The following is a 24,588-nucleotide window of genomic DNA, read 5'->3' on the forward strand; positions in this document are numbered from 1 at the left end:
CCCGGGCTGTGTCCTACATGAACTCCAAGAAGAACTAAACTCAAACATAAAACTACTGTTCAATCTCAGCCTTACTACAGGATATGTACCCATAGAGTGGTGCACAGCAACAGTGGTCCCTCTCCACAAAGGTGGTGCCTCAACAGATCCTGGAAACTATCGCCCCATAAGCCTGACTAGCTTGGTCTGCAAAGCTATGGAAAGGATCATCATGAACCTCATAAATAAAGATATTGGGGACCTACAGACACTGGATCCTACCCAGTTCGACTTTGTTAAGGGCAGATCCTGCCTCTTAAACCTGGTTGATTTCTTTGTAACAGTCACCAAGGCCATTGACAAGGGGAAGGTGGTCCACACAGCCTACCTGGACCTCACCAAAGCCTTCGATACAATACCCCACTCGGGCATTATAGATAAGCTCACCAGCTTAAACATAAACCCCTATGTCACTAGATGGGTTGAAAACTGGCTCATGGACAGAATCCACATGGTTAGAATTGCTGGAGCCATGTCAGACTCCAAACCAGTTACAAGTGGCATCCCACAAGGCTCAGTCCTGGGACCTCTCTTGTTCGGTATATATTTCTCAGAGGTACAGGCCAACACGGAAGGACTGTGGCTGACCAAGTTCGCAGATGACTGCGAACTGGGTGCCATAATCGACTCTCCAGCTGACACAAGCATCCTACAAAAGGGTCTCATAGAAACAGACAACTGGTGCCAGAGCCATGGCCTCAAGCTAAACGCCAAAAAGTGTATAGTCATCCCCTTCGGCAAAAACAAAGTGCCCACAAATTACCACATAGATGGTAATCCATTAAGTACGGAAGAAGTAATTAGGGACCTGGGGACCCAAGTTGATAGCAATCTCTCATTCGACAACCATGTGGCCAAAGTGGTTAGAAAATCATTTTATATAGCCCACCTAATCATGAAGGGATTCACATCTAGATCAGGGGAGGTCATTGTGCCTCTTTACTCATCTGTCATCAGGCCCATAATTGAGTACAATGCCTCTTTTGGGATGTACCTTACCAGACACCTGCAGCAACTGGAAAGACCCCAAAAGTACCTCACCAAGAGGATCAAAGGGCTCAAACTGATGCCATATGCTGCCCGGTTAAAGAAACTCCAGCTCTACTCAGTGGCATACCACCTGCTCAGAGGCGATCTATGCCTGACGTTTAAAGCCATGTCCAACCCTGAATTAATGGACATGCTGCACCTCAGAAAATCCAAATCCCATCGAGCTACGCGCTCAAGAGACTTGAACCTCAGCACTGAAATAAATAGGACATGCTGGAGGGATAGATTCATAACCCAGAGGCTCCCTTCACTCTGGAATAAAATCCCAGTTCAGGTTAGGCAGAGTCCCTCACTGACTCTCTTCAAGAGGAATCTTGATGAGTGGATGGGAGATCGTAGATTTACTCTGGGTATCACTTCTGTGTCACTGTTAGACAGATGCACAGTATACTAACCTCGAAAAAGGGCATAGCAAAATTCATTTTAAAATGGGTGGCGAAAGCCAAACACACTCTGGCTAGGCTTGTAAATGCCCTAGGGCAGATAGCCTACTATGAACCTATGAACCTATGAACCTAATTAACAGACTAGGTCATGACTGCAGTCTGGCTCCCAGAAAACAACAAAGTATAAAGACTTCTCATCTTTTTGTGGATGATTTAAAATGGTATAGTTCATCAGATGAGGAACTGAAAGCACAACTGCAAGCAGTCAAAACTTTCTCGAATGATATAAGAATGTCATTTTGTCTTGATAAATGTACAAAAGCAACCTTTAAAGCAGGAAATCTGCAGCACCAAGAGAATATCAGTTTGGGACAAGAATGTGATATAAAGGAAACTGAGCAAGAGGGAGTGTATAACTATTTGGGAAGTGATGAAGGATTAACAATAAAACAAGAACAAATGTGAATAAAACTTAGGAATATTTTATAAGACTAAAATTAATATTGAAAACAGCCCTGACATCTAGCAACAAACTCTAAGTTATGAATTAATTTGCTCTTCCTGTTCTAACTTACAGTTTTAGAGGGACTGACTGGCCTCAAAAGCTATTAGATCAGTTGGACAGGAAAGAAGAAAAATGATTCATGCTTTTCAAATGATTTACAAAAGTCAGTGTATACCAAGATTATATATTCCCTGTTCTGAAGGAGATACTGGCCTCCTTAAAATTACTATATGTATAGATCTGCAGCTGTAGAACTGCATACATATCTGGTGATCTCACAAGATACAAACATAGCGAATGTTTTACAACATGGTGAGAACCTAAGACGACTTCCCTGCTTAGTTTAGCCGAAGCATACTGGTGTCAAGGAGGAATGGAAATCAAACCAGAACTAAATAAAAATCATGCAGCAACTGAATGTGGCAAAAAACAAAAGAAGGTATATACGGTGAAGGATCAGATAAGAAGGCAAGAAATGTGGAAAATGTATAAATATAGTTGCAAGTACAGAAAACACCTAGGAAAACCTCATGTCAATCAGGATCTAATGCAGGAATGGTTAAAGTGAGGGGAATTTAATCCAAAAGAAAAAAAGGTTAACATTGGGTGACCACGATAGTGGACTATGTACATGTTGGTTTACAAAGTCCATTGAACATGTCAGAGAAACAGACAAATGCAGGTTTTGTAAAACAGAATTAGAAACAGTCATGCATCTTGTTGCTCAGTGTGATCCACTAATGATAGAAGGCCTGTATATTGAAAGACATAACAATGTGTCAAGACTGTTGCATTGGGGATTGTGTAAACATTATATATTGAAGTAGCTGATAAACATTGACAACATGAGCCACAAAGCATTACAGAAAATGATGAAGTTTATATCACATGGGATCACGCATTACCAACAGCTCAAAAAATAGATGCGAGAAAACCATATATAGTAGTGCTTGAAAAGAAGACAAAAGTAGCATTCATTATTGAAATCGCTACATCTAGTGACTACAGTATCTTATGTACAGAGAGACACAAAGTCATAAAATACCAGGACTGGCAGACAGAAACAAGGGTAATGTGGAAGAAAGATACACATACAGTTCTAGTAGTAGGAGGGGCAGTGGGTCTCATAAAACAGAATTTAGTCATATTTAGATATATTACATATACATGTAACTCCATATGAGTTGTAGAAGGTGTAAATTCTGGGCACATTGCTTGTGCTTTGAAGAGTAATTTGGGCTAACATCAATGACTGAAACAATATTAATTTCATGAATGTTAATCACACTTTGACTTAGAAATGGAGTCCATTCCCATCATGGTATTAGAAACCCAAAATACTTGGAGAAATTAAAGTGGGACAAAACATCAACATCTATGTCTCTTGCATTTATTGTTTATCAACATTTTATAGGATGGGAAAGTCAACTTTATTCCAGATATTTTCATTTTTGCATGTATGGGTTATACTCCTGGCCTTCAATCTTAACATCTGCTTGAACTGAGAACATAAAAAAGGTAATGTGAGTGGGTCACATTCATTATTGTCTACACTAAATGTACAGCATTCTGAGTGAATAGACAACACAAGCATAGCTCCCACCTTCTTCCTCCTAATTTTAGTTTTCTTACTGATTTTCTTGCAACCTTAAATATTGAAGGGGATTTGTAAATGTTACCACAGTGTGTAGATTATGTCTACCCTTAGTCTAATCATTCTGTGTGAATAGACAACACAAAAATGTGGTAGGGATGTTTTTGAATAAAGGTCATGTATACTTAATATAGGCATTCATGAATCTGGCCCAATCTCTAAAATAATGTTTAACATTATTTTTGAGATTAGACTACAATTTGAATATTTTTTGTTGTATAAATTATCAATAACATGTGAGTGATTGTTAGCAGTTGTGTAATACAATACACCTCTGAGACTGGTAAGGCACAAGACCAAAACCCAAGTCACTTCCCTTACCATTCACAACTATCTTGGTAGCACTATCACAACAGTCTTGGTAACAGTATCATTTGTATTCTACAACAAGCCTTTCTCTCATTCTCTGTCTCAGTTTTTTGGAACTTCCTCTTTATTAAGTCAGTGCCGAGTTCACTAATATGGTGTTAAGACAGATTTTCATTTTCTTGAGGGGCGCAAATAGTACTTTCTTTTTGAACAGACTTTGGTAATATGCATTACAATCTCAAGAGAAAGGGTGAAAGCTGAGCAACTTTATTTCATGTTATCCACAATATCTATGAAATAAGCTAATATGGAGGGACAAAATGATCAAGAAAAACATGAATTATTCAGTTTTGAATTCTTAATTAAAGGTAACTAAAGATTTCTATTAGCATTTTAAAGCAAAGATCAATACCAATATTGTTATGTCTATGGTAAAGTGACAGTTTAATCTGTTTTTAAAAGATGTCATGCAGACAGATGAAAATAGCTAAAAGATTATGAAATATTTGAGCTATTTCTGCTCTAATGAATAAATGGGAAGCCGTGAGGTTTGTGTAGTACATGGAGCACCAATATTCTGCTGAGATATAGGCTTTTTAACCACCTTTCTGATGTCAATGGCTGTTAAGCTTGGGTCTCTTGCTATTGGTCAGTATTTGACAGTGATGGCCAACAAAGAATAGTGACAGAAGGGAAACATCTTCTAAAGCTATTAGACACTTCACTTTAACAAACTTAAAATGAAGTGTTTTAACATTTAAAGCCATTAGCTCTTCAGATGAACATTTCAATTCTGTATGCTGTTAATTTGGCAGTGCTGTGTTTTATCAATTTTTATGGACTTTGAAAGCTGATAAAAAATGAGCTTCTGCACTTTTGTTTTCAGTAACCAGTAAACATGAAGCTGATAAACCTCCATGAACTACAAAGAACAGAGATCAGGCCATCCCAAACCTAACCCCCATTATGTGTTCTTGACATGGATGCTAAGAAATTCACCTGTTGGGCTTTAGTACTGAGGTGAATTTTTTGGATTCCACATTTCAAACACATAAGAAGCTGTTAATGATTGAAGACCTGATCATATTTTTCTGTGGTTGAGATTTTACCCACAGCATTCATTTATCAGTTGTCCCTAACAATATTTTTGATATATAAAGCATTTTGAGGTTTTGTTTTTTGCAGTTATCTTTTTAAATCTCACAGAGGTACAGATTACATTGGTTCCTAGGCTGAAAGCAGGTCGAAGGTGCAGTTACAAAACTGGTGAATTTTCTGCAGGTTATTATAATTACATGAACTCTGATTTAGAGGGTGTTTTTTTAGGTTAAATGTCTTCTTCTTTTACATGTACTTTTTGTGTCATTTAATCACTTTTTATCATTTTTGGGTGTGAGCACCTTCACATCCTACTTAAATGTCATTCTGCATATTCTCTTCAGTATTTATTAAACAGGTTTGCAATCTTTTCATTTTTTTATTATTATTTATTTATGTGGTGTGTTTCTCTTTAACTCTGTCTCATTTTCTTTTTTTTAAGTTTTACCAGCTATAGGGGATATACGTTTTACAAATAACTATACCATAGCTATTTTAACTCATATTGATCTTAGAAATGTACATTTATCTACTTTGACTCTGACTTTAGACTCCTCTACTAATCTTCATGGCACACTACATTAAAGTACATTAGCTTTACACTGACACAAATGCTTTTCTATTGAATCTTATATTTTTCGGATTAATCACATACTAAAGCATGAGTGCTATATTTTCTCCATCCAATGTGAAATGACAACAATGTAGGGAGACTGTCGGAGGCAGCATTACAGTGCATGACATGTAAACATTATAGTAGCCACAATGGTGTTTATCAATGGCTTTATGCTAAAGTTGTACCAACTTGTATGACTTTAATGCTGCATTTAATCAGTAATGGTATGCTGTGTTGTTTGTTATATACTTGCAATGTACTGCTATTCTTAAGTAAATCTGAATTGTTTATCAGCATTGATGAGAGGGGGAAAACATGAAATTAACTGATCATTTACCCTGGCATATTCCTGCACTCTTGACTTTAGCTATGCTGATTTTCTTTGGCAGCTCTACTTCAACATGGACTGTGGACACATTGAATCAGCTGGGATCACTGCTGGCAGTTATGACACAAGATGATTTCAAAACTCTTCCAAACACAGTGAGTAGATAAAATATTAAACCATAATTTAACAATTGGGGATCTTATTATAGAACACTGCATGTGGAATTACAATGGAAATACCTGTGTTGTAAACTGTTCCCTAGTTATTCTTAACAAGAGCCCATAATGGTCTTCTTTGAAAACCAAAAAGTATAGCAAATGACACAAGGATGTTGATTATTAATATATATAGTCAGCCTAAACATGCAAGTAATGACTATGCAGCTTTTAATTTATTTAGCTCCCATTTGTCGCATGCTATTTGTTGTACTTTGTGCTATCATCCATATAGCAGTACATACCACAGCCATAACTTCCTTTTGATAAGAAAGGCTGCCTTTCTCTCACTCTAATACTGAAGTTTAGCAACCCCTTTTTCCATGCCATCATCCTAATGGGCCTTCCTCCTAAACTTCAACTCAGCCTGTTGTGTTACTATAATTCAAGTATACATCATATTTTATTACTCTGGTCTCGCAGTTGTCCAGACAATATAAATCCATTGCCTTAAATCTTTCCACACAATCCAGCACTCCAACAGTTTCATGATATTATGAACCCCATCTCCTGTATGTTTATGTTGTCATCTAGGCTGATTTCTTTCTTGGGTTATTATGAGAAATGAAAACATATGTTTCACATGTTACCTCTCCTTTGTTTCATAGCAGAACCACGTATGCCTATACCTGTGGCTCTTGAATCCATCCATCGAAGCCATTGTACTCTCATTCCTTTTGCTGCATTCCTTTTTCATGACCTGTCTATGTTATTTATTGTCAAATCATTATAGTTCTCAGGATTTTTACATTCTTCCTAATTCTACTCCCCAAGACTTCTTTCATTCGTTTGCTATTTCCTCTAAAGCAAAATGAAGTAATTTAAAGTCTGCCTTCATTTCTGTTTTTAAGTATCCCTTTATGTTAATTTCACTATATACAACCTTCACAGCAATCTTGCTTTAATCAGGAAAAAAAAAAAGATTATTGCATATTCCAGACCTCACATTATACTAGCCATAGCAGTAGGCTTAGAACTGACCATCATGTCACTGTCCTCATCTGCTAACCCCAAAATGATACCACCATCTTTACTTCCACCTGATATGCTTTGCTCTTGAGTTATTTCCTACTCAACAATCTTTACTCCAATCACAAAATTTAGTTTTGTAAAACATCCAGTAGAAAGTAGACTCAATGGTCTTACTAAGGTCAAGATGGAACATTGATAGCAAGAAGGACTCAGCCACAGATCTGACTTAAGTAGATTTCCCAAGGTCATCCTGATATGAAAACATGCTTTGGCAGATCTCTTAAGCTGTGAACAATGATAAAGCCCCTAAATTATTTTTACTCTATCCTCTCCTTTACTATATGTGAGAGGAATAATAATCTGAGAAATCTGTAGATGTTCAATAAACACATTGCCTTACTGACATATGGATAGTAGTATCCTGCAACCCTCTCTCTGGCAGTCTGTTAAAGCTCAGAGCTCCTCCCACTGCCTGTCTGTGGGTGTAAAGGACCAATCACCCAGCAGGACCAGGACTGCCCTTCAAACCCACAGACAGGACACTTCAGTTTTCTAGTGCCACGGTAAGATAAGGATCTCTTGGAAGACTACTATTTTCCTCTGGTTTACTTAAGCTACTGGGATCAGATAAGAAACCATTTTGAGGTTTTATTCCTACCTCTGCTTTTTTTTGTCTGTGTTTGAAATGCATATTTTGTTGATTTGCTTGTTTTTCTTTTTAAATTGGAAAATTTTATGTACTATAAGTTTTATTCCTCTTTTTCAGTATCAGAGTTATACTGTTTATTCTAAGTTGTTACTAAGTTTCTTGTGTTTCTTAGCCCTTTTAATGCATTTTATGGACATTGGTGAATGTTTAACTGAGTTTCTGTACTAAAGTCATTTTAATGCTGTTCCTCACATTGCCTTGTGCTGCCAGAACCGTGAGTAATTTTTCAGTGATTAAATATTTCTTTTGAAAGTTTTGACAGGAAAATTTGCTGTTTTTTGGCATTTTTTTTGTGGGGTGAGTATGATTATTTTAGATAAGCAAAATTTGCAGGATATTAAATTATTTTTTCTATTATATCACGATTGTGGCACCATTTTATTTGTTTGTTTGTTAAACATTTATGACAGGAATTTTTCTTAAAACTTCTGGACCTTGGGCCCACACACCTTCTGTTACCTCCAGGTCCCTGGTGTGGGGTAAGTACTGCAACTGTGCATGACATAAGGGTCAGATATATTTGATGGAGGTATACCACTGCTTGCTTCAGGTACAGAAGAATCAAGCCATATAGGTGCAGGGAAAATCAAGGGTGCTGAATCCATTAATAGTGTTGATACATCCTCCTCTGTGATTTTCCCACTAATGTAGTGCATGCTATGAACAGACAGATAATGTACAATGTAGTAAGTCAGTAGTCTCTGATGGTTTCCAACCTGAGATATAGACTATGGCAAGATTCATTACTGAGGCAGTTGATTAAGGGGTGCTTCCACCTTCGTTCAGTCATTTAAGAATCGTGATTTTTGTCTGAGGTTTTGGACCTGTCAAACTCAGGTTAGTTGATTTCCTCTAATGACAAATAGGTTCAAGAACCCAAAAAGATGTTTTCTCTAACTCAGATGTTGGCTTAGGAATTTATTCACTTGACAGCAATCATCTGCTACCCTTAAGATCAACAGGGTCTATGATCTTCTGGATGATGAGGATCCAAATGTGCAGATCTATCCTCCATTGATTCCACTGTTATAAGATGTAGTTAAGAAAGCTTGTAATTCTCCTCTACTCATCACAGCTCTGCCTAAAAAATGTTTAAGAAATTCAGAGTATGCTCTGCTATACCTGGCCTACAAACACCCTTGTCTGTGCACCTTGCTTTGGTGTCCACAGTGACTTCCTCTAGTAAAGGAACTCTGTCTTTTTTTTTAAGTCCTCTTCCTTCACATAAACTAGGAAAAAGGTTAGAATCCCACCAAAAGAAGTTGGCTCAGGCCAACACAGTGGCTTTTAAAAATTTTAACTACCAGTGTTTTATGTAGAAGTTTGGGATTAGATGTATGTATAGCTTAGATAGGTTTGCTACATTATTACTTTTTAGCAAAAGGTCTATGTCAAAGATATTGTTATAAATGTTTCTCAGGTATCAAAGCATGCTTTAAAGGGTGCCTTGGAGAGGGATGGTACTATTGCTAGAAATGCAACATCATCAGTGTTAATCAAGATGTGTGCACAGCCAGACATTTGCTGTTGATTTACAAAATGAGATTTTAAATGGTCCACTTGAGTTTGATTGTATATTTTGTATAGAATTTAATCAGATCTTTATTCACTGGGATGACAGAGGTAAACTCGTACAAGAGGTGTTAAAAATGTTTCATATTCCCAAATTCCCTTCCTTTAACTACAATAATTCTGGGTGGCCTTCCAAACAGAAGTCCCAGCTAAACAAAAGCCAAGGCAATAAAAGGAAACTGCAGGGTGAGAACCTCATGAGAAGTCTTACAGGATGAGTTCCTTACCCAAAAAGGATAACCCTCCATTTAATTTATGACTATGCTGTGGTGTAGCACCCATCTTTCTCAAGTCCCACTGGAGGTGCCATGTCTCTAAAGTTATCTATCAAGTAGGTGGCCAGGCCATCACTAGTTTCCAACAAATGGGTGCCCAACATTGTTAGCAGGGTGTATATATATATATATATATATATATATATATATGTATATATATATATATATATATATATATATATATATATATATCACAATGGAAAGAACATCCACCTTCATTTAAATGGGGGTTTCACTCATTCACAGGACCAGGCATTGTTATTTCCTTCTATTCTCCAGTAAGTGCTGCACTCAGGTGTCATCAAACCAGACCCTCCTTCTGAAAGAATGAGAATTTTCTACTTTAGAATTTTCCTGGTCCCCAAAAAGAGCTGTCATGGAGACTGGTGTTAGATGTCTCCTTTATGAATATGTTTGTCAAGTTCCTCATGATCAAAATTCTCCCCTTGCAGACAGTACCTCTTTTCTTGCTGGACCATCATCATATCCCAACTGATTATCACTTTAGGAGATTTCCGAGATTTATTGTGTCTGGTTCACACTATCAGTTTTCTGTGTTGCCATTTGGGTATGCACTGCATCTAAAGTGTTTATCAACTGCCTTGCCCCACTACTGGTCTACTACAAGACTGTGGGCATCCACATTTTCCCTTACTTGGACAACTTGCTGACCTGTGCAGAGAATGTCTCCTGTTGTTTGGATTCACTAAAGAAGGTCTAAGCCTTACTCTCCCAGTTAGGGTTGAAGCTCAGGAAGGTGAGTCTGGCACACTTGCAAAGAATAGTCCTTTTTGGGTAATGGACTCCAACAGGAGAATGGGCTTTCTTCCATAAGATAAGATCCTCTCATACCAGATGGTGTCTCTGGAATTTTCCAAGAGGAATGTTGCATTGGCAAGATAATTCCTTAAAAGTCTTGGGCTGATGGCATCTATGATTCTCATACTACTACTGGCCTGTCTTTACATGGGAACAATTCAGTGGCATGTTTGATGTTGTTGTACCTAGCACCTTCTTTTCCTGGAGTCTCATTTGCTGGTGCTGCCCTTCATCAAACAAGAATTACAGAAGTGGAGAGATCAGCAGATTATCAATCCAGGACTTCGTTTGTCCCCTTTGGTGGCATTGCAGTTTGATTTGACAGATCTGTCCAACTTTGAGTGGGAGATATGCCAATGAAGATGCAAGCGCAAGCCACTTGGGGGCTCAAGGATGCATGGAAACACATCACTGTCAAGGTGGTGGTGATGATTCATGCAATGAAAGTCCTTCACCACCTATGGACTCCAGGACTACGTCTAGTGGTTACAAACAATACCATAGTGATTTGTTACCTCAGCAAGCAAGGGTTTACAAGATCATACCCTCAGTGCTGGTTGGCAATGATTGCCTGTGAGCTGGCTTTACACTATTCTCTGCCTCCTCAGGTGTCATACATTCTATCAGAGCAGAACATTGTAGCAGGCAGACTAAGCAGATCCTGAGCAGACCTGCATGAGTGGCAACTCAAGGCAGCAGTGCTTCAGGATCTAGCCCAAATGTGGTGAATACTTCAAACAGATGTGTTCACTACCTTTCAAAACAGACAGTTGGTGAAATTCTCTTCCAGACATCCTTGCAGTCATGTTTTGAGGATAGATGTATTCTCATTCCTTTGGATGGGAATGTTCTTGTATTTATTGCCACCCTTTCCACAGATTCACAAGATGGTACTTAAGGGTCAGAAAGAAATGCAAAAGATCATTGTTATAGAACAATGTGTGTGTTGTAGCTTAAGAACCATTTCTAAGTGATGTACATGCAGTATGAATACCGAGCACGTGCAGGCAGCAGTGCCATTTTGAGAGAACAGCCAGAGTGTGAGCATGTATGAGTGTGGCAGTCAGTCTGTTTATAAGTTTATTTAAGTTTAAGTTACAAAGCCTCAATCCTGATGTGCTTGTGTACAATAAAGCTACTTGAACAGAACCCATGACTGTTCGTCTGTTTTATCCTGACCAGACAAGTGACAATTGTGGTCACCAGCTATTGGACAAGACAGCTGGTTCTCCCTTTTAATGATATTGGCCAAGGGCAATTACTACAGACTTCCTCACACTCTGGATTTGCTCACACAGTTTCAGGGTAACTAAAGCACCCCAGGTCAAAAAAACTTCAACTGACACCTTGAATGATTCAATCTTGGTTTCGTTTAGGCACTTGATTAATGAAGAGGCACAGTAGATGTTAAAGGACACCAGAAAACCTGCTCCTAGAAAATCTTAAGTTTATAAATTGATGAGATTTTCAAAGTGGTGCCTAAATGGAAACACAGAATAAATTGAGGTTAATATCTCAGCGGAATTTAAATATTTGTGTCAGCTGCTTTAGTATAGCTTATCATTTTTGTCCATTAAGGTACATTTTGTAGCCATCGATGCTTATTTGATTATGGAATCCCCTCCTTCTTCTTCTCCTTTTGTAAAACAGTTCATGAAAGTAGTTTTACATATGAGACCCCCACCAATTGACCTCACCTCACCAATTGACCTCACCTTATACTGTGTGTGTGTGTGTGTGTGTGTGTGTGTGTGTGTGTGTGTGTGTGTGTGTGTGTGTGTGTGTGTGTGTGTGTGTGTGTGTGTGTGTGTGTGTGTGTGTGTGTGTGTGTGTGTGTGTGTGTGTGTGTGTGTGTGTGTGTGTGGTTGTATGGTACTGGTCACAAACTTAGGCAGCAGTTTGTAAATATATAATAAAATATATAACAGGAATTAAATTAAATTTAGCTACAGCTGTGTATGACCTGTACAGATAGTAATGCATCACATGAAAGAGTATACAAGTAAAAAATCTGCACATATAACCAGTAGTACTACTGTTGTAAAAGTGCAATATATGAAAGCAGATCAGCACAGAAAAACAGTAATCAGTGTGTCAATGCAGATCTTCAGGCAAGAGCAGATATCCAGAAAGCACTCATAAATAAATAAATAAACAAATAAATAAAAAATAAAAACAGGGTAAGATACAACCGTCAGCCACCAGTTAAAGGTAATATTCATCATAAAGTATCATCGACTCTGGGCTAGGTACATTATGTGGTATGTCCTATCAAGACAAAAACATACATTCACTGATGGAATGTAATAGTCTAAACAGCAACAAGTATCCTAATTATGTATGTAGCTATTGGCTAAAATTTGTCTGATGCAGATGACCAGGTTAAAAAATGATTACATGGAGAAGCATTGCATGTGAATATCCTGAAAACTATTTCTGTATCAACTTAAGGTGAAAATCAGCCCCAAGAGCAGGCACTCTGTAGTAGCACAAAGACTAATCGTGCTAATTTCATTGATGACAATGACTGTAGTACAATACGCAGAGTGACAGTGCTGATTTCAGTGATGCAGAAAACTGAAGTACACCCAGCAGAACAGTGACAATTTCAATGATGCCCACTGTAGTACAGTCAGCAATACTAAAGTGATAATTTCAGAGATGCAGCAAATGATGTGCAGTCTAAGTCAAGTAGTAAAAAATTAACGAGTAGACAATTTCACTGTGTGTAATAAGACAACAGTATAAATTTGATGTTTATAGTTTATTTATGACTAAACAGTCAGATGGACAATAAGCAAACAATTTCCATACTGTATAATTATAATACCTAATTATATACAGGAAGCTCAAAAAGTTCATAGGTTCATAGATGATTACTAGGCTAATGGCACAAGACCCTTTACAAGCCTATCCAATAATACCCAGGGTATGACAGTATTACATCTTTATTCCCCAGATATGGAATGGAGTAGTATCAGGGTAGTGGGTCTTTGGGTGTTGGATCCTTGAGTTATTTCACAGACTGCCTCTGTCCATAATGGAGTGAATTTACAGTTCCCTATCCATATATCCAAATGCTTTTTGAAGAAAGTGAAGGATGGGCTTTGTTTTACAAGAAGGGGAAGTTTATTCCATAGACGAGGTGGCTTTGGGATACAAATCTGTCTCTCCATCTAGTTATGTTAGAGTCACAAATAATGTTCAGGTATATGGAACACATAACCCTTGTAACATTTTCATCAGGGCTCAGAGAATGCCTTGTAGGTCAGGCATAAGTCACCACTCAATAAATGATATGAGACATAGTAAAGGGAGAGGGACTTTAATTGATCTGCATAAGACATTTGTCTAATGATTTGTATTTTTTAGTGAGACACATCTGGGCCCACTCCAGTTGATGTAAGTGCCTGGTTAGGTACATGAAGAAGGCAGCATTGTACTCAATTATTGATTTTAATGTCATGCCTTTATTTATAAGTTGAGTCACACAGAAGAATTTCCTTATTATTGTTGCTACCTGTTGGTCAAAGTATAGGTTAATATCTATCTGTATTCCTAGGTCCTTCACCACCAAGTCTACTTTTAGGGGTTTTCTATCAATATTATTATTTGCAGGGATATCTGATTTAGAGAAGGGTTTGATTACACAGTTTTTAGTATTTAGTCTCAGAGCATGGTTTTGGCACCAGTCACCTGTCAATTTTAGGCCTAATTGTAGGATGTCAACATCATTTGGAGATTCAATGATAGCTAACAGCTTACAGTCGTAGGTGAATTGGGTGAACCAGAGGCCCCCAACATTGGCCTTCACTCCAGAGATGTATATGCCAAACAGGAGGCATCCCAACACTGAGTCCTGTCGGATACTGCTAGTAACAGGTTTCTTAGCAAACTGTCTCACTGACAAGACATGTTGTCCGATAGGCGAGTTCACTTCTAATAAGAAACCTGTTACTGCTAGTAACAGGTTTCTTATCAGAAATGGACTCACCTATCTGGACAACATGTCTTGTCAGTTAGCCAGTTTGCTATCCATCTGATGATGTAGGGATTTATGCCTCAGTAAGTTTATCTATGACCCCTGAGGAAGGGATTGTGTCAAAAGCTTTGGCCAGGTCAAGTTAAGTGGTGTGTACCATTTTACTCTCATGAATGACCCTTCTGACTTTCTTTAAGAAGTCCATCAGTTTGAGAAGGCAAGATCTCCCTTTGACAAGATTAAATTGGATCTGTTCCAGTATATGGAGAGTTCCTATGCCATTATTGATCATGTCCATCATAATTCTCAGAAAAGACCAGTCAAGCTTATGGATCTTAGTTCTCTGAGTCTGTGTATGGATGGGCCTTCCTTCTGCAGAGGGAAGACTGCTGCAGTTGCAGTCCTGTGAGATAAAGCTTATCCAAAGGCTGTGGTTAAAGAAGATTTATCATGGCCATGATAGATTCTGTTTTAGGTTATTTAAGAGGCCACCTGGAATATTGTCAGGACCCATGGAGGCTGTATTTTTGGCTTTAGCAAGCACAGTAAGGATCTGCTCCCTTGTAATAACTGGTAGGGGGATGGTTGCGGGTATTTCTTTGGGTATGGTTGGAGGTGATGGGGGGGTAGAAGTTTGAACTGAACTTGGACAGCAGGTTTGCTATAATTTCAGGCTGGGTATAAGTGTTGCTGTTCATGATTAACTCGGCACATTGCTGAGCATTTTACCTGAGGTTAAAACATAATTAAAAAATAGCCTTTTGGCTATCTTTCACCTGGGAGGCTTTTTTTTTCCATCATAGGTTAGTTTGACAGATTTGACCATCTCAGACAATTGTCTTTATGTACTGTTTTGTTTGTTCCTTCTTGGCTTCGGAGAGGATTTTTTTTCTTTTTGAACTCAAGTGCAGTAACAAATACTTTACAAATAAAGGCAGAATTCCTGCAGTATCAGTGGTGCCAGTTCACACATCACAGGTCCATTTAAAGCAAAGGGGAACAATCATTCAGCCAATCACACTGAGACTACATGAGATCATTCCCACCCCATATAAAAGGGCTGTATGCACAGTAAGTGCCAGGATAGGCTGCAGCTCCATCACAGCTCTACATTGGATTATTCAGAGGTTTGGAGAATGAATGGAGGAATGAATCAATCAATAAGTATTTTTCAGGTATATGCTACAAAAGTGGAGAAAACCTAGTCAGACAGATGGAGAACGAATAGTTTCTATATAGACAGTAACCAAACAAGAGGATTAAACCTTGAAGCTATGTCTCAGAAATGTAATCCATAGGTTATTGAGCTATTGAATTTCAACATGAGATGAATAGCTATGTGAATTTGCTCTCTGCTTATTCTCTAACATACTTACTAGTGGGTATGTTCTTAAGAACATTTTCTGACAGCATTATTTGTTCTGTTTTAAATGTTGTTTTATTTCAGCTCATACTTTTAAAATCTGATTATAGTTATGCAATGTTATATCCATCCTGTACATAGTTCCACTGTCATTATATAGGTGAGGGCATTTAAACCATTCTGTTGTTTCTATTTCAGCCTATACCTCATATGAATTTTGAGTGAACTGAGCATGGCACAAACATATCCACTGCTTAAATTCAACACTATGTTAAAAAGTTGAAAGCTCTTAAGGGTTTCACTTGTTTATAAAAGAGAGCTTGAGACTATTATTATTATTATTATTATTATTATTATTATTATTATGCCTTCAGTTTTCAATATTTGCCATATCTAAGCCATTGCTGATTTTTCTAATTTTTTTCTTGTTGATACATTGCCATTGATTCACTTTGTTGCCACACATTCATCCAATAAGTTTGTCAGTTATGTCTAGGAATTGATAGTATCACAGCTTTCTGGATATTTACACAGTAGTGAGTTGATTCTCTGGAACTGTAACAGAAAACAAACAAATCCCAAAAAAAGGAAGTAGTATGATCCGACTTACTTCCATGTTCTGCCCTTTGTGCACAACTGAATATGCTTGGTTGGCAGTGATTGGTCTGATTGGCATTAAATTCTGATCCAGCACTGATCTGATACATAATTCAATCTGACTGGAATAATAAATACAACTGTACAGCCATTTGTTATAAACCAACATATGGTATGGTTTGTTAAATGATGCGCATGCTTATTTTGATCCAAAGGAAATGAGAGGGTGCCAAGGAATCCTAGACACAGCTATATTGCATTGGGGAAAACAGCATGTATGAGATAGTGTATTAACTCCCTATATGGTGCTATGGCATTCAATTCTAAATAAGATATATTACCTAGTCTTTAAATACAGCAATCGGCAATGAAGCTCTGAATACATTTTTTCTGATTTTTTTTTAATCTGCAGGAAGTTGTTAAAACAGCTCTTCAAGCAATCACTGCCACTTTGCCAACAACACCAGGAAAATTTGTTGTGCCTGAGTTTGACAACAGACCAGATTTAACATACCTGTATTCAAAGATAGCTGATATTTTACGTTCCAGTCGCACACAAAAAAGTAACAGGAGAAAGAGAGCTGGTAAGAAGACTTATTAATTTAATCCACCTGAAATGTAAAACATAACTGAGTATTCATACAAAAATATATTAGTCTGTATATAGGTCTAAACAAAAAGTACTTATATAGCTGGAAATAGCGTTTTCTCACTATTGCCTATATTTTACATCTGTTATTCTTATAGTACAAATAAGTTGTATAATTGTGAATGTCGGCCCCATAATTCTGTGGCTGAAAGGTGCATACTTGAAAATATGTCCCAAGGGTTACTTTTGTACATCTTTATGCATAAAATATCACATTTGAAAGTGATTTCCCAAGAGTATGAAACTGCTCTGTGGTACCAGAATAATACAGCCCAGTTTTTCAATGGTATAAAGTGTCCAAAAGTGATATAGTTGATAACAGCTTTGATATAATTTGTGTACAAAATGTCAAAACCATGACATAGCGTTCAAGAGTAATATTTTGTCTCAGTCTGAAACCCATTTAAGTCAGATAATTTGTAGGCCATGGCTCCAGTCATTAGACTTACAATATCACTGGGTTCCAGACTAAAATGTCACCATGCTTAACCAATTATCATACATAGAAGTCTATTCGCATTGTTGATGATCCCGCTGGGACTAGAACAAAGGCCAAACTCTTCACTGAGAACTCCGTGACTAAAATGATGGTCAATGATGAGGTACTTGGTGCACTGTAAAATACTGTGTGCTGCAAGACGGAATGAGATGTGGTTACTGCGGTGTAATAACTGAAGTTTAATGCATAAAACGAATGAACTTATGTATTTGTCATTAAAAATCAAAAATTTAGTTTATACTCAGAGGCTTACTCGTGGAAAAGACAGAAGAAAACCATGTGGCTGATGCAAACACCACCAGATGAAGTCATACACATTGCGTATAGTGCCAGTATCAGATTTCAGATATGTCATTCTTTTACTGCATAAAGCTTTAGATAGGCCCTTATGAAATATTTTAGTTTAGCAGGCAATACTGATAGACTGGCATTAACTTGATCAATATTATGTAGCAGAGGCTTGCAAAAATATTAAGGGGAATGGGTATGCATAGAAAGATCAAATGCTTTGAATACTAAAAATATACACAGTAAGAAAGGAAAAGCAGAGATAAGTAATAGCAATAATTTAAACAAATGATACTGTTAAAATTATATGTACATTGAATATTTTTGACAGAGCTGTAAAACCAAGTAGAATAAAATAAAAAGTTATTTACATTATGCTCAAAGTTAGAAAACATTGCAAAGATATTAAAGCTGCTGTTGACTGGTACCATGTATGTATTACTTTTGGTCTTTGACAAGAATTTTAAGGTTTGTTATAAGGTGATGCAGAGGGAAACAATATGAGTATGTGGGATGAAGTTAGTATTAAATTGCCTACTAATATTTTAGCTATGTTCTAGGGACTGGACATAGATGAGATCAGAGCAATGGTGGACATCATTCCCTAACTTCATGACTTAAATGAAGACAAAAAAAATTTTGTAATTTCCTTTTGTATCTGTTTAGCTTTCCTTAGTGCTCTGCTTTACATTTTTAATAGCACTCTTAAGTTCCTTTCTGGCATGTTTCATCGTTGTCCTGAGATAAAGGGATTGGGGATTTATTGCAATTTTTAACATTTTCCTTCTTTTGTTATATAGTCTGTTAATACAGGAGTTCCAACAGAGTGGTCTGTTCCAAATGTACCATTATATTTAGGGAGAACAGCTACTGTCTTTTCTAAGCAGCTTATAAGTATTAGTAAAAGTCAGAGGCGAATGTGGGAAATCTTTCATGTATGCCCATTTGTAGGAGATCATAGAGAAATTTGCATAGGCCTCACAAACAAGATGACTGACTTGTATTCAAATGTATGTGCCAGTCTTGGGGTACAAGGAGAGGTTTTATTTAATTTCAAAAATTATAAACTGATTCTATATTTAAGGTGAGTTTTTTATTTTTTTTTTCTTGATTGAGAGTTAATTTTTTTTATTTTTTTATGTTCTTGTTCAATTACTTTTATTACTTCATCAAATTACTTTGATGAATTTTTAATAGTGGCAATATTAGTTTTAATTTAGTAATTTTTATTACTTCATCAAATTGCATTGATGAAGAAAGTAGACAGGAGTACAAGGAGATGAGGTATATGGTGAAGAGAGAGAGATGGCAACGGATAAAGATAAGGCATATGGCAAGTTGTATGAAAGGTTGGATACTAAGGAGGGAGAAATGGACCTGTACTGATTGGCTAGACAGAGGGACTGAGCTAGGAAAGATGTACAGCAGGTAAAGGTGATAAAGGATAATGACGGAAATGTACTCACAAGCGAGGATAGTGTGTTGAGCAAATGGAAAGAGCACTTTGAGGGGTTGATGAATGAAAAGAATGAGAAAGAGACAGAGAGAGAGAGAAAGAAGGCTGAATGATGTGGGGATAGTAAATCAGGAACTGTAATGGATTAGCAAGGAGGAAGTAAGGACAGCTATGAAGAGGATGAAGAATGGAAAGGCTGTTGGTCCAGATGACATACCTTTGGAAGCATGGAGGTGTTTTGGAGAGATAGCAGTGGAGTTTTTAACCAGATTGTTTAACAAAATCTTGGAAAGTGTGAGGATGCCTGAGGAATGGTGAAGAAGTGTATTGGTACTAATTTTTAAGAATAAGAACGATGTGCAGAGATGTAGTAACTACAGAGGGATAAAACCGATCAGCCACAGCATGAAGTTATGGGAAAGAATAGTGGAAGCTAGGTTAAGAAGGAGGTGAGGATTAGTGAGCAGCAGTATGGTTTCATACCAGGAAAGAGCATTACAGATGTGATGTTTGCTCTGAGAGTGTTGATGGAGAAGTATAGAGAAGGTCAGAAGAAGTTGCATTGTGTATTTGGGGATTTAGAGAAAGCATACAACATGGTGCCTAGAGAGGAATTGTGGTATTGTATGAGGAAGTCTGAAGTGGGAGAGAAGTGTGTAAGAGTGGTACAGGATATGTACAAGGGCAGTGTGACAGTGGTGAGATCTGCAGTAGGAGTGACGGAAGCATTCAAGATGGAGATGGGATTACATCAGAGATTAACTCTGAGCCTTTTCTTATTTGCAATGGTGATGGACAGGTTGACAGATAAGATCAGACAGGAGTTCCTGTGGACTATGATGTTTGCAAATAATGTGATTTGTAGTGAGAGTAGGCAACAGTTTGAGGAGACCTTGGAGAGGTGGAGATATGCTATAGAGAGGAGAGGAATGAAAGTCATCAAGACTAAGACAGAATATATGTGTGTGAATGAGAGGGAAGACAGAGGAATGGTGAGGGTGCAGGGAGTTTGTCTTAGCAAAGGTTGATGAGTTTAAATACTTGGGATCCACAGTTCAGAGTAACGGTGAGTGTGGAAGAGAGGTAAAGAAGAGAGAGCAGGCAGGGTGGAGTGGATAGAAAAGAGTGTCAGGAGTGATTTGTGACAGATAGGTATCAGTAAGAGTGAAAGGGAAGGTATACAAGATGTTCGTGAAACCAGCTATGTTATATGGGTTGGAGACAGTGGCAATGACAAAAAAGACAGGAGTCAGAGCTGGAGGTGGCAGAGTTAAACATGTTAAAATTTGCACTGGGTGTGATGAGGATGGACAGGATTAGAAATTAGTATATCAGAGGGTCAGCTCAGGTTGGACAGTTTGGAGACAAAGCCAGAGAGATGAGATTGCATTGGTTTCGGCATGTGCTGTGGTGGGATGCTGGGTATATTGGGAGAAGGATGCTAAGGACAGAGCTGCTAAGTAAGAGGAAAAGAAGGAAGGCCTAAGATAAGGTTTTTGGATGTGGTGACAGAGGACATGCAGTTAGTTGATGTGACAGAGCAAGCTGCAGAGGACAGAAAGAAAGGGAAACAGATTACCACTGTAGCAAACCCTAATGGGAGCAGCCAAAAGAAAAAGCAATGCTTGTTCGATTACTTTTTGGGAGTAATTTAATTTGAAGATCATAGTGTCATCTACATAAAAGGTTACTGACAAAGTAAGATAAAAGTTGTGTTTATAGTGTTTATAGAGCTGTCAGAAACTCCTGTAGAGAGGGAGGATGCTATAGAATTTGATGTACCAATTTTTACAGTAAACATTCTGTCCAAAAGGTAGTTTGTAAACCATTGACACTTATTTCTGTTTGAATGGGTGAGTTAAAAAGTTAATGGTGTTCCACCAGGTCAAAGGTCTTATTTAGGTCAATAAAAATTGAGCCAGTAGGTTTGGCTTTGGCTTTGTCCATATTTGTAGAACATTGTCTGTGAGGTTCTAGAGTGGCTAAGGTGCTTCTTCCTAATTGCAAGCCATGTTAGTTGTGAAAAAGTACTCTATGTTTTCCAGGTAAACTTAAAGTTAAGAATAAATGATCTGTTCAAGTGTTTTACTTTTAAGGATTGATAGTCTTAACATTGGTCAGAAATAATTTGTGGAAACTGGTTTGAGTATTGTAGAGATTGGTTTTGTTGTGGAGGGCTTCCAAGAAGAATGGGTATAGTATTTTTTGAGAGTCAAGCACTGTAAAGGATTTTGAGACATTTTAGCAGGTAATATTTACAGATGGTGCTACACAAAAGGTAACGACTAGATGACCACCTGGAAGCAACTAATGGCATTTTATCTGTCAATTGTTCAATGTATCTTTTGTTGTAATGTAAAGTAAGTAAAATGTAGATGTACACAAGGAAGACTCAGGTGTCTGGATAAACTGACACAGTTTGTTTGGAGGGTTTAAACGTAATTGGGAAAATATTTTGTGAAAGTTTAATGTAGAAAACTTTCCATTTTGTAGTACTGCACTGTATGTTAATCTGTTTTAAAGGGAGACCACACTGTAACTAGATTTGTGAGGTTCAAAAAGTGCTTTGTTTTGTTTTGTTACTAGATGTTTTTTGAGATGCATGAATGTGCATAGCATTGTGCTTTCAGGTGACCTTTTTGCTGTTTTTAAGCAGTATAAATCTCGGTTTGTTTATGGTAGAGGGGATAGGTTTCCAATTTTTCTAGGCAATATCCCTTAGCTTAAATAGTGCTTATAATGCTTTAGTTATCCACTAGTTTTGCATGTCTTAAATAAGTCAGGTTATCTTTGGAATGCATTGTATTTATACATTTAGAAGATAATGAATGTGTTAACAGCTGTTGAGAGTGTGAATGTAGAAGTGACCAAATGGTATTGCATACATCTCCCCCCAAGTGCTGCTATGTTATTTATGTTTTGGGGATTGAAAGAGATTAGTTAGGCAGTATGTAGTTTTTTTTTTTTTTTTTTTTTTTTTTTTAAGCAAACCTGATGATACAGTAATCACTTTGTATAATTAACAGAATTTTGAGTGATGTGCTGTAACTGGAGATGCTGGTAATTATAAAATCAAGTAAGAAGTGATTACCAGATGTAAAATTTGATGAGGTGGGTTCTTATACCATTTGTTTTAGGTCTATTTCTGAAATATAGTCTAGTATACTATTTTTATCAGTCCTTGCATGTTGACATTGAAGTCATCCAAAATGATTATGCTGCTGGTGGTTGTAGTTTTTAATAGAATTTTATCAAGTGAGAGTTGGAGTCTGCTCTTGTTTTTTTCTTTCTTCCTTTTTTTTTTTGTGGGGGTATGTTTTGTGAGTTGATAAGTTTGAGATGAATTGTTAACCATTTTGTGTCATCACCCTTTGTTATAAGTGCCTTGCATATGTAAAAATGCATTTATTTAAGTTTTGCCTCATGTGAAAATGAATACCCTGTCCCATTCTGCATCCATGTTGTGTTTTGAATGCTTGGTTTTTACAGGATAAGTAATGATTCAGATTAGGGGTATAATTTTTAATGTATTACTCTGTTTCTCTGATAAAGTTTGGGTTGTGAGAACTCAGAAGGGAGTATAGTTGCTCACATTTGTTTTCTATACTTCCACCATTAAATAGTACAATATGTATGGTGATATAAGTTGTATGATGGGACAGAGGGGGTGTGTTTGTAGTTCTCATGTAGTGAGTCTGAGTTCATTTCAATGTACCTTTGGATGAGGAGAATGTTGACTTTAGCTGTAAGGTATATAGTAAAATGCAGATAAGTAAGTTTGCCCTTTAACTGTAAGAGATTTGGGGAGCAAGATGGGATATAAGTGGACATAGTTCTATTGCATGTGTAAGAGGTGGAGGGAGGGGAGAAAGAAGAGTACAGGTGGGTATGTGTACAATATTTTGGAGGAGAGTGTGATGTTTTGCAATTTGCTCAATGTGTTATTATTCTTGTTTAAAAGTAGTACCTAGAAAATTAATTTGTATAATGCTGGTAATGAGCTTGGTAAATTATACCAACTGGATCATGCTGGTGGAAGCACTGGAAATAATTCTTATTGTAAGAAGTCCTAAGGGCACTATCTGGTTAAGTTTAATTTCTTGTAATACTGCACTAGTGTAATGTGATAATATAGGTTATAGCACAAATACAAGTTTTCTGCAAGCAGGACGTGTGGGTGGAAAGTGTATTGCTATTATTGCAAATGGCTGAGAAGCTAGTGTGGAGATTTATGTGTATTTGTTGTTATATATTTTAGCACCAAAATAGCATAATATTAGATGCTCAGTCAAGCATGCTTACTAGTTTTAAGGCAACTGGCTTATAGGTACCTATATACTTATGCAGTGGGAATGGATTGCAGGATGTATATATGAAAATTGTTGAAGGGGAGCTTTTTGTGATGATTGGTGGGGGCAATTTAGAGACTAGAAGATTTGATGCACAATTAAGTTCAGGAATGTTCTGTCTTTAATTAAGGCTGTTGGTGTATACTGAGTTACTGTTATGAGTTGCTGTTGTTGTTTTGAAATGGTAATGCTATACATGGAAAGGCTCTTCAACATAAGTGCAACATCACTTTGGGCAGCTGCGTATGGGGCAGAAGCATAGTCAAAAAGGCACCGCCAAGCAGAAGTAAACAGTCTGTATGCTCATGTACACTAGCATCATTGGAGCTTGACATCTTCACCTAGGTGAGTGGAAGGAGTCATCGACTGCAAAGAAAATGTCTTAAACACAGAATGCATGTAAGTAGCTGCATTCTGTAACAAAAATGTGTTAGCTAAGCCAAAGAAATACCAGATTCATGCCAAATGACCATTCATTTGTCTTCCATACAAACTAGACAGACTATATAAATATGAAAGTAGAGAGTTAGGGAATTACAGATGCGTGTAGGGCAAACAAAAAGAAATCTGAGCTAGTTATGCAATCACAATTTGAGCAATAAACAGACCAACTAGATATGTGAGCAAAGGCAATCACACAGTGCAAAGTAAGAGAAACGGCTATGGAAAGAAAATAACTAGTTTAAATTGGATCCATTGGGAGAAAATATAGAGAGGTAGCAAGGCATCTACAAATATACATAAAGATGTGCAGCTATTATAAATAAGGCATCGAGACTCTATGCAGTGAAGGTTAGGGAGGGCGGGAGCAGATCCTACAATTGCTACTGGCACTTTTACACTTAACTGTTATGGCAG

The 24,588-nt window shown here is 37.3% G+C and overlaps 1 protein-coding gene across 2 annotated transcripts in view; it reads left to right on the plus strand.

Moving 5' to 3' along the window:
- LOC122813973 (otoancorin-like) overlaps positions 1 to 24,588 on the plus strand; it is a 656,691-nt gene that overhangs the window by 413,111 nt on the left and 218,992 nt on the right. For both annotated transcript variants that reach the window (XM_044086530.1, XM_044086531.1), the window contains exons 17-18: positions 6,047 to 6,140; positions 16,902 to 17,073. In XM_044086530.1, the coding sequence (XP_043942465.1) occupies positions 6,047 to 6,140; positions 16,902 to 17,073 (266 nt within the window). The remainder of the gene's footprint in view (positions 1 to 6,046; positions 6,141 to 16,901; positions 17,074 to 24,588) is intronic.

Source organism: Protopterus annectens, chromosome 10.part0, assembly GCF_019279795.1.
Source record: "Protopterus annectens isolate FY-2018-M chromosome 10.part0, PAN1.0, whole genome shotgun sequence".
NCBI lineage: Eukaryota > Metazoa > Chordata > Ceratodontiformes > Protopteridae > Protopterus > Protopterus annectens.